Source organism: Patella vulgata, chromosome 6, assembly GCF_932274485.2.
Source record: "Patella vulgata chromosome 6, xgPatVulg1.2, whole genome shotgun sequence".
NCBI lineage: Eukaryota > Metazoa > Mollusca > Gastropoda > Patellidae > Patella > Patella vulgata.
The window spans coordinates 10,305,990-10,327,811 of NC_065884.2; the positions used below are offsets into that span (position 1 = coordinate 10,305,990).

The 21,822-nt window shown below is 36.5% G+C and overlaps 1 protein-coding gene across 2 annotated transcripts in view; it reads right to left on the bottom strand.

Annotated features, from left to right (window-relative positions):
• Window positions 1-21,822, bottom strand: part of LOC126825132 (uncharacterized) — a 67,198-nt gene that overhangs the window by 31,479 nt on the left and 13,897 nt on the right. For both annotated transcript variants that reach the window (XM_056101591.1, XM_056101592.1), the window contains exon 2: window positions 18,351-19,191. In XM_056101591.1, the coding sequence (XP_055957566.1) occupies window positions 18,351-19,191 (841 nt within the window). The remainder of the gene's footprint in view (window positions 1-18,350; window positions 19,192-21,822) is intronic.

Sequence of the window (21,822 nt, forward strand, 5' to 3'; positions counted from 1 at the left end):
TTAGTAGTCTATGTAAACAATACCATGTACGGTACCATACTTGATCAAAAGAATGCACACTCTTATTTTGAAATAAAATGGGGTTTAACGTTCTACTGTTCTCCTCTGGCTGGGCTAATAAAGACGGGCATACGCCATATGATACAGTGTGCTATGAGGGAAATTTTGCCCGGACAGCGTCGCTACAGCCTATTCTTATATCGAATTCGAACTGTCATGGGATCTTTTACATACACAGGACCTCAGTTCTTCGTAAAATCCAATTGACTAGACAGCTGTTCTTGTCAGGCCCCCCATCCTCCAGCACTGACAAGGGGGATTGAACACACGAACTCCAGACTTGCGAGCCAGTGTCTTAGAAATCATGGCTCCCCCTCTTATTTTGAACAATGGTTCAAAATTGAAATATAATCAAGAAGGCTCAGTCATTGATATCCTGTCCCCTTGAGTGCAGTGTGCCAGAAGGGAAATTTTTGTCCTGATTGTGGCATTTTGTCCTGATTGTGGCATTTTGTCCTGATTGTGGCATTGCGGCCTAGTCTTAATTTCTAATTAATAACTGATGTCAGTTCTTTTCAGTGTATGGCAACATCTAAACAGGTCCTCGGATTTTCGTTCTATTTGAATGACAAGACATGGATCATTGCCCGGCCCTCCCATCCCGAACCACTGGCAAGGGGAATCTATGCCGACAGATTCTAAGGAACTTTCTCAGCCAACATTTCCCATGTATAGCAAAAGCTAAGTTAAATTTGGTTTTATAGAAACAACAAAGTAACTACATACAAGTAATTTCTAATTACCCTAGCAAAACGGACAACTAGTAGTAGTACTATAACAAGTGTGTACAAAGTTTTATAAAGATATTTTCAACGATTTATGAGATGCGCTCCAGAAACAATACTGGATGTGCTCCATAAACAATACCTGGGATGTGCCCCATAAACAATACCTGGGATGTTCCCCATAAACAATACCTGGGATGTGCCCCAGAAACAATACCTGGGATGTGCCCCAGAAACAATACCTGGGATGTGCCCCAGAAACAATACCCAAGAAACAATTTACCCAAAACATGCCCCAGAAACAATATTCGAGACGTGCCCCAGAAACAATACCTGAGAGGTGCCCCAGAAACAATACCAGGAATGGAGCTCATTTCAATATTCCTCCCTCATCTCTATTTGACCCATGAATACACCACCATTGATATATAATCAGAAACAGATATTACACTGTCTTCTTGTGATAACAAATTACAGGATAGGTGATCATTATACCAAATGACCTAGGGTTAAAAGTTAGATTACACAGGAACATGACATTGCATTTAATCTTGCAACAGAAGATGATTGTATACTAGGAACATGTATCAACATGTCCATTATAATATTCACATACAGAAACAACCATTTTAGTTGTAACTGACCTTTTAAACTCTTGGATCTGGCAACGGACAACGTAACTTGGCAGTTGGAATAAGAGTATGTTGTAGTCCTGCTATCTGTGCAAAATTTTTCTAGTAGCACACTGTATGGCGTATGCCCGTCTTCATTAGTCCTGTCAGAGCAGAACAGTAATCCCCATTTCTTTAAATTTCAATTTTTTTATCTGGTGTAAGAACAGGAATGAGTAAAATATCTGTTTTATAAAGTCGCAGACGAATTGTGTCTGAATTTAAGCGGGACAATGTCAGTTGCGTATTTCATGGTTTGTTGATATGAAATTAAAACTATTTAACGAAAATATACGTAGATATAGGGGTGAAACTGGAATCCCCTGAGGAAAGCCATGCAGTAAATTGCAGTTATGTCGTGGACTTCTAACAACAGCTATAAGGTCTATAAGAAATAACCCACAATGTCTTAGAAATATTGGCCATGCCCATAGGATCTATAAGATATACTGGTCATAGAGCATTATAAAAAATATTGCCATAGGGTCAATAAGAAATACTGGCCATAGGGCCTATAGGAAATATTGGCCACGGGGTCTATAAGAAATACATGTATCGACCATTGGATCTATAAGCAATAACGGCACACTGTTATCTATAGAAATATTGGTCATGTCATAGGGTCTATAGGAACCGATAAATCATTGCAAATACATGTAAGTCAACCATACAAGTTGGTCATAATATTCAAGATTGTCAACGAGATAGTTAGCTTTCCTCTATTACATTACATTCACTGGAATAAAACTTCAAGTATCCATATTCATCTAATAAAAAACGGACTGTGTAACTAAAAAGAACCAACAATCTTGAAATACACAGGTCACACATTCAATCATTGGCCGAGATATACACATATGGTTATATTACCGGTAAGCGACCTGTTCATATTATCATATGATTGTATATCTTTTGGCTTTCATTGGATATTCATCTTTCAATATACATTGTACCACACATAAACACGTGTAGTTTATACTTCATTTAAAGTTGAATCAAGTCTGCCTTAAAACATCATACCTTTATTTAATGCTAGTAATTTTAAGCCAAATCAGTATGTTTAAAGATTACCCAATATTTGAGTAAAGCCTACAGAAACATAACCAGCTTAAATAAACATTATAAAGATAGACATGTGTACTTCAACATTGCACTGGCATTAATTCTTATTTTAAAAATTTAAGTCATAATAATCCTCCTACCTTGATTGGCAAATAATATCGGAGCAAAAAGATCGTGGATGCGTATTTGTGAGAGTAAAGGTGGCCGTGATGTGGTGCTTAACCACATGTCGTACATGTATGTCACTTAAATTGACTCTAGTACCAGGTAATTTATCCAACATACAAAACCAGTTTACTCGTCATCTTACTTTAGTCTAGATTATGGATCGTGGTAATTCACTGATAAGCTTGATAATGGTGTAAAATTCGGTCATTCAAGGTCTTAACTAAATCATCGTAACATAGTCATATCTCTGATTGTATATAACCCATAAACATAGATTACTTTTTTACATCACATGCAACACCGGCATAGATAACACATAATTTTCAGCGACGTTTGCTTTTTTTTTTTTAAATAGTAGCCACATTACTTTTTTACATCACATGCAACACTGGCATAGATAACACATAATTTTCAGCAACATTTGCTTTTCTTTTTTTTTTTTAATAGTTTGTCACTTCCATTACTGTAGTTTAGCAAAAAGTTCATTCAAAACTTCCTAAATTAAATGAAAAAAGATTCATCAACTCTTAATACTTGACTTTGAATTTGTATGGTTCACTGAAAATCTGAATCTCTCTATTGCTGGATACTTTGAAGAGAACTTTCACAAACAACATAATTTCAAAAGATGAAAATTGACATTTACTGGAACATTCATCCATCTAAGTGTACCATCACAATCCACATTAATGGTATTATGATGTTACAGAGCACTAGATACCACTTCTGTTGTGAGGTGTTCACTTTGCTTACCATTAATCATTGCAATTTTAGATGATTTACTGAAACATTTGTCCATCTACGTGTACCATCACAATCCACATTTATGGCATTATAATGCTACAGAGCAACAAATAACACTTCTGTTTAGAGGAGTTCACTTTGCTTACTAATAATCATTGTAATTTTAGATGAATAAAACACCTGTAGTTCCAGATCTAATCTGTCAAATTTTCACCTATAGTTTGTGAAGTACAAACTTGTACATTAATACACCTTAATATTGTTCACTTGTACATTAATAAACCTTAATATTGTTCACTTGTACATTAATAAACCTTAATACTGTACACTTCTGTAACAAGTTCGATGCCGTCTAGAACCACTCAGTGGTTTCAAGTAAGATTCGTCAAGTTGCGGTCATAAACAGTTCAATGTGGTGACACACGAACTGTCCATTAGAATAGAATGCAAGCGTCAACAAGACCAGTATATGGGTAAATATCAACCCAATCAAACTATTCCACATCAATTTCTACAATCATTTAAAATTACTCCCCTAGACGGACTAAAATTAGTCTACCGTTCGCAAACTGATAAATGAACCTTGCTACCAGACAGTGGGCATCTGAATTGATCAATTGTAACAGATGTGTACGGTTTTTTTTTTTAAAAGGAAAATTTATTATTCATAATTATCAATAAAACCAGCTGATGAAATATATACATGTATATTGATAAAATTCACACAGAATAAATATAGATGAATGGAGGCGTTGCTGACTAACATAATTAATCAGTCAAATGTTCACTAATTCATTGAAATCTACAGACCTTGAAATAATGATCCTACAGGTGTCTGATAGAATAAAATAAATGAAATGAAATGTTTAATGTCCTACTGTCCTGCTCGTAAACTAGGCTAATGAAGACGGGCATACGCCATACAGTGTGCTATGAGGGAAATTTTGCCCGGGCAGTGCCGCTATGGCCAACTCTTAAATCGAATCCCAACTTCCAAGGGATCTTTTACGTGCACACCAATGTGTACACGGGACCTTGGTTTTCATCCCATCCAATCATCTAGACAGCTGTCCTTGTCAGGCCCTCCGTCCTGCATCACTGACAAGGGAGAATCGCGCCAGAAAATCTGGATGAACTTTCTCTGCCAACGCAGAGATCGAACACCCGACCTCCAGGCTAGTGAGCCAGCATCTTATCCACTTAGGCACCGTGATCCCAAGAAAAATAAAACTAAGTACAAACAATCCAAACCATTAGACAACATACGAAATCCTAAAAAAATGATATCAGACCAGCAAATGGACTGTTCAGTGTTAACAGGTGTCCAGAAGAGTAAGCTTACCATGCCTTGTGCCACACCCACCATTGCTGCATTCAAAGATATCAGTACTTGACATTTTGAACTTGGTGCTTGTCATATGTATATGTATCATAAACAACACTGAATTAAGACAAATCTGAGGGATAGTGCCTGACAATATCTGTGACAGGTGCCTTATTTCCAGGCTTATCAGTTACTTATTTCAACATCTGTGATATACAGGGTTTGACCAGATCCAGTTGCTAGCATACAGGTAGTTCTCAGTAAAAGACTGTGTGTGATTTTAGCCGTATAGGAATCCATTGCTAACTACAATATTGTGAAAGTTGAATATCTAAGTCTAATAGATATGAAATGTCCTACTCCGACTGGGTTAATGAAGACGGATATATGCCATACAGTGTACTATAAGGGATCTTTTACCTGCACGCCAGGTAAATCAATATCAATCAGTCCAAAACTGGTTCAATTCAATTCAGTATTAAGAGAGATATATAGCAGGTATATGACCATTTAAAAATTCCATCGATCTAAGCTGTCCCCTATGTAACAAGACCGTCACCATCTTTTTTGGCCAAAAACCAAATATATGGGCCAGTTCTAAATCTGATTAAATCCAAGTCAGGAGTTCATCTAGCATGGGTAATTTGATTTTGTTTTCTTAATTAAATGTACATATTAGTGAGGATTAAACTGCGAGAAATTTGACATACACATGTATTCCGAAAAATCCACATCCCTCATCATTTAGCTTTTTGGAGGCACATTTAAAACATTGAAATTCAAATTCTTTCTTAAATACCATGGTTAACTCTGTCCTGTAATGTGTTTAAAAGCAAACAGGGAGACAACTCCAAAATTCATGATCAAAAATTTCTGAATTTTACTAGAGTACAGTATTTCATTGGTCTCAATTGAACAACCTCACAAAGCACGCAGTGCAGGACTTTCCATCGCAGGTTTTCCCTTGTTTACTGTCCAAATAAGCCAAATGATAAAACAATACCCCGACCACTATAGTATAATAAATCAATCTACTTTCGGTTTACAGTTACAATGAGTTAATTATCACTTGTTGATTAAGAAGTCAATCACCTTGTCAGCTAATCGTCAACTTGACAACTACATCCCCCAATAGACCCAGTCAGTGAGCACCTTTATTGGTAATTCCAATTATCCGGTAAATATAAGAGCTTATTTGTAACGCATTCAGTAAATAGCCTTTTGATATCTCAATTTTCTTTGTATTCACAGACATGAAAATGATGGCGGTGCCGATACGGAATGGCTATCAATCGTCACTCAATATTTCAATCATTTTCCATGTCAATGAAAGAAACATTCAAAATATTCGGTCCATTTATGAAAAATATATCCAAACAAATGACATCTCAATTATTAATAACCAACCATTAACTTTTTTGTACATAAACTAAAAAAAATTCCAAAACTTTTTAGAGTCAAAGATCAGAGATATTTTGTTTCCAGTTTGTATCAAGTAAACATAGAATGTTATTGACATGAACTTGAAGCAGTACATGAATTAAATATAGGCAGTCATAAAATACATGTATCAGTCAGAATACGATATGCTGTGTATAAATCAAGTCAGTTTTTTGTTGAAGGTTATTCAATACTTAATCGAATGGAAGCTTATTGACATTATCTTCTGAAGTTGACAAAAGTCTGGCGAGTTTATTTCAAAATGGATTAAGAGCCCTTCAACCCAGTTCCAATAAAATGCCAAACCGTATCAGATTCACAACCAATAAATAAAAGTCAAAGATACTCAACATAACGCATATGACATTTACAAAACCTGAATATTTTGAAATTTGATAATGTTCTACCCTAATGAATTATCCCACATAGTTTTAAGAAAAAAAACAACTGTCAACTACTGTATCCCAAAATATGTTGACAAGATTTCATTAGTAATTTGGAAGATATATGAATCTTCCTTGTAAATTTGGGGGTTGGATGGCCGAATGGTTAGCATGTGCGCACTGTATCATACAGTCTGTCATTGAGTCAACTGGCATGGTTTTGATTCCCTGGTTGTACGTGACAAGGAGTAGGGTCGCCTGTCCAATCGCATGGGTTTTCTCCAGGTCCTCCAGTTTCCTCCCACTGCCAAATACCCCTACGAATAAGTGAATTATTGAAATGAAATTGAACCATATGTTAGTCCCAAAATGACCTAGTTTGTGTCGAATGGACGTTAAACCCCACTTCTCTCTCTCCACATATGCGTCCACAGTGATCCTGTCTTTTATAGTTCCAAAATGACCTAGTTTGTGTCGAATGGACGTTAAACCCCATTTCTCTCTCTCCACATATGCGTCCACATTGATCCTGTCTTTTATAGTTCCAAATATCGGTATGCATGGTTTAGTAGACAATAAATAAATTTATGTTTCTATGAGTGGAGTATTTGACAGTTTTACAGTAATTTAGAGTATATTTGCATATATACCTGTATATAATAAAGTTTAGATATTGTATATCAATATGTTAACAGATACATAACTGTATCTACATATTACCTATATACTGAGTAAACACCTACATAGGTTCAGGTATATAAATTAGCTATTAATCTATTAACAAACAGGTACATATTTTATAATGTTTTACAGGTTAAAGCATCCAAACGGTCTGTGGTTTTGGGGTTTCAATCTTACACTACTACATGTATTTGAATGAAATGGTGTTTAAAAGGTCATACTTTTCTGAGCCAACTGGGTCTAATGAAGAATTGCATACACCAAGCAGTTTCATTGACTAAAAGAGGGAAATTGACCAGACAGCAATTGAATTCCAATTTGATTAAAACACAGATCCTATTTCGTTTCGTTTTTTATAGTTCAAAATTTCGTTTTACTTGTCTTTACTACACTAGGATATGGAAGAGTTGTTATCATTGACCTGTTCTGGATGAAGTGAGGGTTAAGGCAATGAAACTGTCGGTTACAGCAAACTTTTGGCATGTGGTGCATGGAACTGTGGGTTATCCACTAGAAACATCAATACTGATTGTTTTTTAAATCACATGTCTGACGTCATGGGGTCAAAAGTCGCCCATATGACCTCTGACGCGACCTATCACTACAGCCGGTCAGATCTTCATGTAGTGTAGGCCATCGAAAATATAAAAAGAAAGGTAATGAAATGAAATGAAATGAAATGGGGTTTAACGTCCTACTGTTCTGCTCCTAACCTGGGCTAATGAAGACGGGCATACGCCATACAGTGTGCTATGAGGGAAATTTTGCCCGGACAGCGGCACTACGGCCTAATCTTATATCGAATTCCAACTGCCAAGGGATCTTTTACGTGCACGCCAATGTGTACACGGGACTAAAAAGAAAGGAAACGATTGAATTCCAACAGTCAATGGCTTTTTTTTTTCATGTTCCCTGTTCTGCATGATAATCTTCTTGTAGTATATTTGGAGGTGAATCGGTTTTACTACCAGGCCAGAAGATCATGATAACCTTCTTGTAGTATATTTGGAGGTGAATCGGTTTTACTACCAGGCCCGAAGATCTGGCCTTGAGTTCACAAAGCATTCTCGGACTAAATTACGTTACGAATATCTCCTAAAATCAGGGGCCTCATTCAAGAAAATTTAAATCTAAATATTTTAAGGATTTAGCCTTTTCATTGGGTGGATTTAAAATATTTGTACGAATTTTAGATGTTAGCCAACAGAAAGACTGCATACTAAAAATATTTAGAGAATAAGGCCTCGGGTTTCTTTTCTTTTTGAAAACTGACCATGAAAATGGAAAGAATTAGAGGATAGGGGATATTGACATTCTCTATCTTTTGAGTTTTCTTTATTTAAACATACATTATGCAAGAGCTAAGCCTATTGCAGGTCTTTCTTTAGGCCTGAAATGTTATCTACATGTAAATTATTAATTAGACATTAATTAACTTATCCAGACCATAATCAACTCTCGATGGCATCGCTAGGCTGCGATGTTTATTGGATTAGGTTCTGATTTGCTGTTCGACTTCCATTCATAATTAAATTATGAAATGGATAATTGAGACTATGTTTTTTATCCTACCGACTTTAGTATTGATGATCGCGGCCAGACCGAAAATTCAATCACAGAAATCTCGGTTCATAGTGGATCAATTTGACTGAAATTTTCAGCAAGTCCCCTTTACATTATCTAGTTTTTAACTATTATAGTGAGAACTGCCAGCTCCTTATCTAATCTCCCATAATGTATCTTTAAGAAAGGAACAACTATATAAAGCTGTGCATACACTTTTCTCTAAGCTCGTTTATTCAATATTCACATGTACGACCATCTTCCATAGAAGGCTTAATCTCACCTTAACTACATACATCTTATCAAACTAGATGTTGTAATACTTGCGGTCGTTGCTTCAGGAACATGATGTACGACAGACATGAAATGAAATTTAACATCCTACTGTTCTGCTCAGACTGGGCTAATGAAATTTTGCCTGGACAGCAGCACTACAGCCAACTCTTATATCGAATTCCAACTGTCAAGGGTTCTTTTACGTACACACCAATGTGCACACAGAACTTCAGGTTTTTTATACATTGTACCTTGCCAGGCCCTCCGTCCAGCACCACTGACATTAGGGGAACCACACCAGAAAATTCTGATGAACTTGCTCAGTCAACACAGGAATCAAACACGAGACCTCCAGGTTAGCGAGCCATTGTCTTACTCACTGAGCTACCATGGCTCCCACATACAACAGAAATGAAATGAAATGGGGTTTAACGTCCTACTGTTCTGCTCCTAAACTGGGCTAATGAAGACGGGCATACGCCATACAGTGTGCTATGAGGGAAATTTTGCCAGGGTAGTGGCACTACGGCCTACTCTTATATCGAATTCCAACTACCAAGGGATCTTCTACGTGCACGTCAATGTGTACACAGGACCTCGGTTTTCCGTCCCATCCAAACGACTAGACAGCTGTCCTTGTCAGGCCCTCCGTCCACATACAACAGGAAGTGCAACTATTGAACACATTTTGCTTACCTTTTTCAAGAAGTAGGTTGGAGAATGAAATGGAAAACCTGGACCAAAAATTATCTTCGTCTTGCCCACTCATTAAAATTATTCCCCAATACGTTAACTTTGATTAATTAATCAATCCAAAGCGTGTAATCAATACGAAAAATATCAAACTAATTCACAAGTAAGTCAAGACGGAGGTTCATTTATAATATCACTTGTGATTAACCAACAGGTGCTTCAACTCAATCCATTCAAATCATAATTTACGAGGTAGTCCAGACACAATTATCAAATTATTTTGTCTATTTTGTATCCAAGACTCGATCTCTTTATTCATGAAAATTTAAAAAGCAGCAGCAGCATCATCAACTGAACCTTCCCCCAAAAATAAAAGCAACAACAATCCTAGAAATATCAGCAGTTAATCACAAGATGAATCATTTTCAAGAAATATTAAACATTCTAAAAATATCTCAGTTGAATATATTGGATTCAGTCAGCAGTAGAACCACAAGATGATATTCAAATCACACGAAATCGACTTTCACTGACACAGACAGAAAGACTGAGGGTCATCGAGACTTGAATATTCACAATCAAATATTGCATACACACAAGTCAGATCACCCGATGTCTGTTCCGAAAAGACTTCAACTAAGAAACAGAGTCTACACAGTACTAGACTTCAACAGGAACTGATTGAAGTTCACAATATTTCGCAATTTATCCCTGTAGTCGTAAAACTGTTTGCATTAAATTGAATAGTTTACGTGAATTCAGTCCTCTCAGAGTCATTCTGTCATAACAAAGCCGTGTTCAATCTTCTACTAGGACTCTTGTACATTGAAGGAAATATTGATCTATCCTATTCCTGTGATGCGACCGACTCGAGGTTCCAGATTTATAAATATATTTAGTATTGAAACCAACTCTAGAAAGAAGCAGCCCAGTATAAATATATTTTCTCGCATAGAAAGGCAAAATGAAATGAAATGAAATGGGATTTAACGTCCTACAGTTCTGCTCCTAAACTGGGCTAATGAAGACTGGAAGACTGGCATACGCCATACAGTGTGCTATGAGGAAAATTTTGCCCGGACAGCGGCACTACGGCCTACTCTTATATCGAATTCCAACTGTCATGGATCTTTTACGTGCATGCCAATGTGTACATGGGACCTTGTTTGTTTTTTTTGTACCACTCGAATGACTAGACAGCTGTCCATGTCCCTCCGTCCTGCATCACCGACAAGGGGGAATCACACCAGAAAATCGTGATTCACTTTCTCGGACAATTCAGGGATCAAACACCCGACCTCCAGGCTAGCGAGTCAGCGTCTTGCCCACTTACCTACCGTGAACCCATATAAAGGCAAGAATACAATTAAGCAATTTGGATTTCTAATCGTCAATTTTACGAAAAGCATCAAAAACATGCCTGGTTTCACTTCAAAATTCAATGACAGAAATTTTTTTAAAAAAGACGGGTGGTAGGGTCTTTTCGGGCCACGTAAATACCACGAGCAGAATACGCATGTTGTGAATTTGTTTTTATTTTAAGTCAAGTCATTATCACTGCACCCTCAGGACTGTACAAGGCACTAAACATTTACGCAGGTAAACTGGATTTAGTCAATTGATTTGACAGTACTTTTATTATTCATTAGTTATAATGAGGCATGCCAACGTGCGCACAAGAACTTAGTTTTTGTCATATCCGAACAACTATACAAAGTCCTTTGCCAGATCCCCCTTACTATTAAACCATTCGTACAGAGAGAGAAATGGGGTTTAATGTCCACTCGACACAAACTAAGTCATTTCGGGACTAACATATGGTTCAATTTTATTTCAACAAATCGATTGTGCATAGGGGTCTTTAGCAGCGGGAGGAAACCGGAGGACCCGGAGAAAACCCACAAGGTTGGACAGGCGACCCTACTCCTTGTCACGTACAACCGGGGAGTCGAAACCACGCCAGTTGACTCAATGACATACAGTATGATACAGCGTACACGTGCTAACCATTCAGCCATCCAACCCCACAAACCATTCGTAGAAAATACCACAATAATGTTTAATTAACAAACAAGATTGATTTAGATTGTGTATGGCTTAAATAAATGATACAGTGAGAAATTATTTCCATCAGTACAGAAATGTCAGATATTGATTTTAGCTCTATTCACCATGGATTTCAATACAATTATCTATTTAAGTTGGATTTTACAGTTGAGGTACAAACAGCTCAAATTCCTGAACACTCTTGTTAAACATGCATTATGCAAGAGCTAAATCTGATTATTGCAAGTCTTAATTTAGGCTTCAGATGTTATAGAAATTATAAATTAGATCTTTATTTAAACAACAAGACCAAAATCAACTCTTTAGACCCACGGATGGCTCGGCTACAGCTCGGATTTAAATAGGATTTCACTAATTGATTAAATCAGATAAGGGGTAACCTGATGAAAATACGTCTGTTAGATCGAGGCTAAATGATAGAGTGTACTTAGCGAGGTCGCTGTAAAGCGTTTCCGTATGCCATCGAAACCTTTACTTGATAATCGAGATATGTAGGTGGAGTTAACGCCTGTCAATCAAACGATCAGCGACGGTGAAGACACAATTCGCTACCATTTCTAGGCAAATATTACAACGATGATAACTATGTTCAGAATAAAGTAATTTGACTAAATTTTTCAATATATTCTTCTTTCATCATCTACTTTTGAACTGTTATAGCAAGAATGGCCAACTCTCTATACAAATCTCCCATAATGTATCTTTAAGTTAATTATTTAATATTAGAAGTAACTCTGATTTTTTTCAGTATTTCGTTGTTAATATTGATTATCTTTGCTCTTTTTCCCACAAGATTCAAAATGATCAATCACTGTACATGTACATTCCCTCAAGTTCAACATATATAGGAACTTACCATTTGTATTTTTAAAGTTTCTATTGTATATGTATTTAAATATTTATAAAAGATAGAGAGAAAGGGGGTTTACCGTCAACTCAAAACAAACTAGGTCATTTCGCAACAAAAATATTGTATAATTTTATTTGAATCATTCCCTTGTTTGTAGGGGTCTTTTGCAGTGGGAGAAAACCAAAGGGGACCGGAACAAACCTACGAGGTTTGGCAGGCAACCCTACTTCTTGTCATGTACAAGTGTGGGATCAAAATCACGGCACTTGCCTCAATGACAACCCTGAGAGAGAGGAGAGAGGGTTTAATGTCCACTCAACACAAACTAGTAGGTCATTTCGGGACTAACAAATGAATCAATTTCATTTCAATAATTCCCTTGCGTGTAGGGGTCTTTAGCAGTGGGAGGAAACCCGAGGACCCGGAGACAACCCACAAGGTTGGACAGACGACCCTACTCCTTGTCATGTACAACCGGAGAAAATCAAAACCATGCCAGTTGACTCAATGACAGACCTTATGATACAAAGCGCACGTTAACTATCCGACCATCCAACCCGCACTTAACAGACAGATATCCACTTGCTCTTCTTCAACACTTGAATTTACTCTACCAGCAGAAGGAATTCAAAAGATTTAAAATAAAATTTTGATACACAATATTTTGGGTCCTTTGTTAAAATAAAAGGATTTGCTTTAAGCCTATTCATCCTTCTGATAGAGAAGGGAAAGGAGGGGTTTTAATATTTGTCGACCATATTTAAGATACAACTAGAGCATTTACGAGGTGAACAAGGGCCATAACTCTGGAAGTTAATATCAAAAATTACTGAAATTCGATGGGCTTATTTATCTCATTGATATACATGTATTCACAAAAAAATGTGGATGACGACCAAAATTCATGTCGCATAAAAAAACGCATATTACAGTAATAAACAAATATATCTATATATCCACTTGCTATTTTCAAAGAAATGAATATATTTGTATCCCAACAACACAATACAATAACATTTCTACTGATTTATCCAAAAATAAATTTTCTGTGTTACATAATTCTTGTGATTCCATCATCTACTCAATGTGGATTTTTTTGGCATCCACAGGGTTGTGTGTTGCTTGTCAAGAGATTTATTGAAGAGTAAAGCTATTTGCATGTGGTGTAATTTGAGTAGAGGGGAAATCAATATGAAACAAGACAGTTATAGGTTATACAAGAAGAATAGACTGGTGCAATATGACTTGACTATACAACAATAGAATAGAATAGACTTTGATGTCTCTTCAACTTAACTAATTCATTTTGAGACTAACATATATATATTTTACGTACAGGGTTAGGATTAGAGGATATGCATCTTATTAAGTCATTTTGAGACTGACATGGACAGAGAATTTTTTCCTTAACAGAGAGAGAGAGTTTAAACCAGGTCTTTTCCGGACTAACACATGGTTCAATTTCATTTCAATAATTCTCTTTAGCAGTGGGAGAAAACCTGAGGACCCGGAGAAAACCCACAAGGTTGGACAGATGACCCTACTCCTTGTCATGTACAACTGGAGAAAATCAAAACCATACTAGTTGACTCAATGACAGACCTTATGATACAAAGCGCACATGCTAACCATTTGTCCATCCAACCCCCACTTAACAGATGGATTTCCACTTGCTCTTCTTCAATACTCATCTGCCGGGACCTGGGTATATTTCTTGTACCATCCAGATGACTAGACACCTTTTTTTTCCAGCCTTGCAGGCATTAACTCTATATAGGACTTGAAAAATCTTGAAAGCATTCCAACCCAAGACATTATCTTTGAGATGTCAGCGTCCTTTCCTGATAAAAAAACCCTTTTGGGTTATCTTGCTTTTTTCATCCCATCTGGGCTTGAAAAATCTTGAATTCATTATCGTGAATTAAGTGTTCTTCCCGAAGAAAACTATTTTAGATTATCATTTTATTTTCCACCCCATCAGAACAGTTTTGACAGTTTTGTATGAAAGAACGGAATCAATTAGAATTTCCTGTATAAATTTATTAATTTCCCCTAAGTGTCTTCAAACAACCCTATATATTTAAGTCTGGAATCAGTGATGTTGTAATGATATTACAGGACATGTACTGACACATTTAGATCAATAGTTTACAACATGTGGTTAAAGAAACATAACTCTTGTCAGTTACACTGTAATTGCTAAAGAGTTGTTTCCCTTTAACTGATTGATAGCACCTGATACATATACATGTATATTACTTTGATTGATGTCAACCATCAACCTGGTTTCATTAAATCATTATGATCACTAAAATACATGGAACCCTCTGTTAAATTTTAGGGAATGTGTGTGCCCTCCGTCCTTCACCACTGATCAAGGGAAACCATGCTTGAAAATCCTGAGGAACTCTTCAGCCAACACCGGAATCGAACCGACCCCTATCAGACTGCAATGACAGGTTGTCTCCATAACTATTCCATACTAATCTCCTACTGACGAGCTATATGCACCTTTTACACGATGTCACCGGGGATGTTAACCTCCACTATACTATTAATAAGGTTACTTGTACCTTTCGAATAGCCACATGTACATCCTAACCAACATCACATGTGCTTTGGTTGTGAAAGTCATTAAGAAATATACTACTGCCAAGATGTCAAAATGCTGTTTAGCAGTGCCAGAAGTCATAACCAGAACAATGACATGTTAAGAGTTTGTTCAACTAAATAAAGCCATAAACTTGGGCATTATCAAAAATGTTAAGAAAACTCATCATTTCATGATTTCTGCTGTTTATTACTTATCACGCAATCTGATTGAAATACAGATCTAGATTGCGCTTCCTTTTTTTATACTTTCGATCGCCTACACTACATGAAAATCTGACAAGTTGTACTCGAAAGTTGTGTCATGGGTCGTACGAGCGGTTTTTGACCCTATTATGTCAGACATTGATTAATCATTCAGCGTTGGCATTTCTAGTGATTTACCCACAGTTCAGTGCATGGCACGCCAAGAAGTCACTGTAACAGACTTTTTCATTGGCTTATCCCTCCCTTCAACCGAAACCCCGGTAATATAACAACTCTTCCAGATCCTAGTGTAGAAAAGGCAAGTAAAACAAAATTTTGAACTATAAAAAATGAAACAAAAGAGAGAGAGAGAGAGAGAAATGGGGTTCAACGTCCACTCGACACAAACTAGGTCATTTCAGGACTAACATATGGTTTAATTTTATTTCAATAATTCGCTTGCGCGTAGGGGTCTTTAGCAGTGGGAGGAAACCGGAGGACCCGGAGAAAACCCACGAGGTTGGACAGGCGACCCTACTCCTTGTCACGTACAACCAGGGATTCGAAACCATACCAGTCAACTCAATGACAGACTTTATGATACAGCGCGCGCACGCTAACCATTCAGCCATCCAACCCCCCAAAATGAAACAAAATAGGATCAGTGTTTTAATCAGATTGGTTATCACCAAATCAAGAAGGCAGCTAAACAGAGCTAGAGCAATCCTCCATGTTTTTTTGTTCAATTTATCATTTTGTTCAGGATTATTTCAGTTTTGACAGCCATTACTTTGTGCAACATCAGCACAAATATACATTTTGTTTCTAATAGTAATTATTTATTTTATTCATCACAGCAAATCCAGTGTTACCAAGGGAGACTATAATGCACTTACCGTACATTAATGTCAAAAGAAATCAGAATACTGAACAATTGTCAGGCATACATTGTACATTGTATGTAACCATGGTACATGTAAGTCATAAAGAATGAGCGTTAAGATGCTTTAAGAATCGATTAGAGAGAAGACATTTCAGAGTTTTCTACTGTCTACATGTGTGAGCCATGAATGACTTTCCAAAATTGTACTAATCTTATTCTGAAATTTTATTGTCTTTCATGGGATGATCATGTTACATGTATGTTTTTTAGCGTTCAGTAACTATGTCCTGTGTTTCATTATATTACATGTATATTAAATGTTATACAAACAAAAAGACAAATATATGTAACTAACTGTAACAAGATCAGGAAAAAACAACTTGACTCAAGTTTGTGAAGTGTTTGAAAATTCAATTTTTTTTTTTTATGTGTTATTGAAATACATGTACGGTACATGTAGGGTTTATGATATGGGTTGGGGGCATATCATGATCAAATCCCTTTCCATAAATGGAAGCAGGTACATGTATGTACTTTCACAGTAAAATATAACATACCCAATAAATATAACTATCAAAAACACACAACAGAACATTGATTTCACAGAGTTTAAATGTCAATCAATCAATAATTAGCCATTTTTCTAAAAGTTTGGATAAAAAAAGAAGTTGTCTCCCTTCAACCATAAATTATCACATGTAAGCTGTAACTTGCTTCACAAAAACACACTTCTGTCAACCTCAAATTGTGCTGTTTTTATTGAACATTATGAAGAAATTTGAACAAGTGAAATATTTGTTTTTCTCTCACTGGATTTGATGTTTGTTGCTTGTAATGTCTGTGTACAAATCACTGATAAGGATGACATCGATGTGACTTAATGAGCCACAAATATTAACTTTTTTCCTTCGACAAATTAAATTTTTAAACATTTTTTTTAATGTATTAGAAAAATAATTAAAGACGTTTGAAGACGTCTGCTCGAATCAGTAACGTCTTCTGTAAACAATGCACGCGCCATTGAGCCAATGATTGACACCGTGTGATATGACGTCATGTATTGAAGACATTCATCTTTTACAGAGATATTAGAAGACTTTCGTAATACTCTGTGAAACAGATTGGTAGTTTGTGTGTATTGTCTGGTGGGTTTTGTTTGCATGTAGGGTGTGACTGCGGTCCTCCTCAATAGCTGTATTCCATATGATTGAAACTAGTGGTACCAAAACCTTACCTTCTATTGCTGAAAATTATTTGATAAACAAAAACCTTGTTTTTTGATGACACTACACAACAATAACCAAGTGTTTATTTAAAATTATAATTAACATTTAGAATTAGATATTTAAATTTTCATGTACAGTGCCAATAGTGGCCTTTGTTTCATACAATTATTGTTTATTTTGTTAACATGAATATTCATAACCTTGAATATATGAATAGTAATGAGATGTGTGTGTGTGTGTAGCCATAGATCTAGTTTTGTCATGGTAAAGAGTGCACAAGTTTTCAGTACATGGAAGTGAGAATATGTGTATTGTGTAATGGTCTAATGAAAGTGAGAATAAAATACTATTGAATTTAATATAGTGTGGTCAATTAACAAGTAACTTAGATAAGTATTGTATTTTATTCCACACCAATTGAATTGGAGTTCTTCAAGAGCCAAACTTTTAATTCTTGAAATTCAAAAAATAAATTGCTTTGAAAGATATAAAAATACAATTGGTTTAGCTTTATTGGCTGCTATACATCAAGTGTACCACAGTTCCATACAATTTATTAATGGTATTGTTCATAAAATATACAATCGAAATTTTAAGAAATACTGCAATTCGATTGGCTGACCAATATGCAAATTGGATATATGCAAATTGATTTTACTGGTCAGCCAATCGAATTGCAGTATTTCTTAAGTTTTCGTGAATAAGGGCCCAGAAATGATATCAAAATTTAAAACTAACCTTGAGCTTTGCTCCTTCTCTTCAACTTTATGTCACGTTCTGTTGACACGTAGGTACGTGGTTTATGTGTCGGCCATTCAGCTTTGAGAGTGAAGGCTATTCCCTCATCCACACCAACAGAATGGGCATGATCTGTATTGGCTTTGGAGTATCTTGGGAAACTGATATCTGGTTGAATTCTTGAAGATTGTTCCACGCTTGCTGCCATCTCGTATTCATCATTATCCTCACGTAGTCGTTGGTAACCGTATTGTTTACTATAGAGATAACCATGAGGGTTCGAAAAGTCGTCGCTATCCTCGTCACTGGCGTGATAGTCCTTAGATTGAGAGAATGTTTTCATCTCGATGCTGTCACAGTATTCATCCGGTTGCATTACATTATATTCTCCTTTTCCGGAATCTTCACTGCGTGGAGACTCAATCGAACTTTTATCAGACTCCACATCGACCGCCTCGTCAAAATCAGGGCATGGATCATCACGGATATTCACGTTTTCATTTTCAGGTTTATCGGTTTTTGGAAAGTAGTCATAGAAACCCCGTGATTCTTCGCTCAAATCCGAAGACGTACTGTGCTTTCTGCTTATGGTGCCTGGACGACCCGAATCTCGGTCAGTTAGACTTCCTGATTGAAGAGTCTTCCTGATGGAGGATTGAAGGGATACTATTGGTTCGTCTCCATCGCTACCTGAACCAGGCATGCTAACTGTAACGTGTGAACCACTCATGGTGCTTTTCCCCGGTGCCAAACTAAATGACCGGGCGTTTAAAACCCAATCATTGAACTCCTCTTCGGGTAAATCTGCGATAAATCTTGCTCTTTCCTTGATCCAATTTAACTGAAAAATATCAAAAATGGAGAAATTAAACATACAATAAAATTTGTGAAAAACCAATCAAACAGTAGCAGAATGGGAGGATTCATCCATGCGACTTCGGTCATCGAGAAATCCTTAACCATACAATAAAATTTGTGAAAAACCAATCAAACAGTAGCAGAATGGGAGGATTCATCCATGCAACTTCAGTTATCCAGAAATCCTTGACCATAGTTAAAGTACATGCACACGCACACTACAAGCCTCTATTATCCAGTGCTTATTGTTAAGTACTGTATATGTATTACTAATATACAGGTCACAATTCTATGGAATACAATTACTGCTTATTACTGAGCGTTGTTTCGACTAGGCTTGCACAATAATGACTAGAGAAGCCTAGTCGAAATGTCGCTCAGTAATAAGCAGTAATTGTATTCCATAGAATTGTGACTTGTATAGTCCAGTTCAATTACCAAGCCGTTAAACCCCATTCCATCTTATTTTCATTTCATATTAATACTAAGTTTTCCAGAGAACCTTGTACAGACCCAATTGTTGGTCCTCTACCAATCACAATATTTTATGATACTGCTGTGTGCAGTGTTACATAATTTTCAAATTTCTGTGATTTCTACCTAATTAATAATAAGACATTCTAAGAATGGAATTTATGTTTACCGTAAATAAAATGTCTTCCCATGTTATTTATGGGCAAATTATCGAGTAAGCTTATCAGTTTACGGTTATTTTATTACAAAAATAAAATTTGCGCTGGTTTTTCAAACTCCTTATTAACTTATTTTGTAATTGATGTTGTAAACAACTTTTAAACAAATGAAATAAAAGCGTTGTAATCCAAACAGATGATAATATTTAAATTAAAATTGTGACTACAGGTAATCTGAGTGAAGAATTTATAAGCTGATTTGGAAAATGTTAATCAGTTTATGTTTACATGTATTAAAACATTTGATCAAGTCTTATCAAAAGAAGCTTATATCAATGATCTTAAACTGTTTATTTCCTGGTGAGTGGGAGACGCATTACGGTAAACCAGAAGAACTTGGTGATGGCTTAGAACGTTCCCTAGGATCTTCAAGCTTGGTATCATTCCTTGTCAGAGGTGCAGGGTGTAGAGCATGACAAGGATGGTATGAAAAGCCTAATGATGCAGTGCATGTAAAAGAACCCATGACAGTTGGAATTTGTGATTGACAGTGGACAGAAACACTACTGCCTGAGCAAAATTTTCCCCCATAGCAGTTTTGTGAGTTTGTGAATGTGTTCCCTTTAACTTTAGTCTCATTTTCATTAGTCCAGTCGGAGCAGAAAAGTAGGATGTTTTTACCCCATTTCATTTCATTTTATTTGACTTTAAATTAATAGTATTCTTTAACGTTCCGAGTTACATTCAATACTCTATCATACGGAACGTCAAAGTAATATCTGACATCACAATTCTATCATACAGAACCGTCAAAGTAATATCTAACTAATATCTAACGATACCAGGGTTTAAAGTCTCAGTCACGAGAGAGAGAGAGAGAGAGAGAGAGAGGGTTTAAAGTTCATTGACACAAACTATACTGATGTCCAAAAGAAAGTATACACACTTAAAATATGACTACGTTTTGTTTAGATTAAAAACATTTGATAAAGCATTACTGAGTTTATCTCTTGCGTCCAAGCTCAACATATCTAAGCAAAATAAAAATGTGAAACAAATTGACATTCTACTCAAATACTGTATACCATGGAAAAAAGACTTTGGTTGATGCAGCACAAAATGCACAGTGTATACTTTCTTTTGGACATTAGTATAGGTCATTTTGGTACTAAAGTATGATTCACTTTTATTTCAAGAATTCAATTGTGCGTAGGGGTCTTTAGCAGAGGGAGGAAACCAGATAACCAAGGTGAAAACCCACGAGGTTGGACAGGCAAACCTACTCCTTGTCATGTACAAGCTGGGAATCAAAACCACGAGACATGAATCAATGACAGATCTAATGGTCTAACACACACACATATTAACCATTCGGCCTCCCAACCCCCACATTTTGAAAGAGAGAGAGAAATGGGGTTTAACGTCCACTCAACACAAACTAGGTCATTTCGGGACAAACATATGGTATTAATTTTATTTCAATAATTCGCTTGCGCGTAGGGGTCTTTAGCAGTGGGAGGAAACCGAGGAACCCGGAGAAAACCCACGAGGTTGTTGAAACAAACATATGGTACTTTATTAAACTTTGTGCAACCATCAGTTTTTATTTCAGGTATGCGAATGTTTTCCATCCCTGAGTCAAGATGTTTTAGCGTGGTTCTCCCTAGCGTGTCTGGCAAGGGACAATGTATCGCCATTCGGAAGGGTTGAAAAAACGTGGTCCTGTGTACACATTGGCGTTCATGTAAAAGGACCATTGACAGCTGGAATTCGAAAAAAGATTAGGCTGTAGGGCTGTAGTGCTGCAGTCCTGGCAAATTCCCTCACACTGTTTGACATATGCCCATTTTTATTATCCTAGTCGGAGCAGAACAAGTTAAAGCCCATTTCATTTCATCCATCCTTTTACCCCTGAGTAATGGCAAGACTTGACCAGTACCCACCCGGCCAGTTCAACTATTACAACCGTGACGACCGCCAGT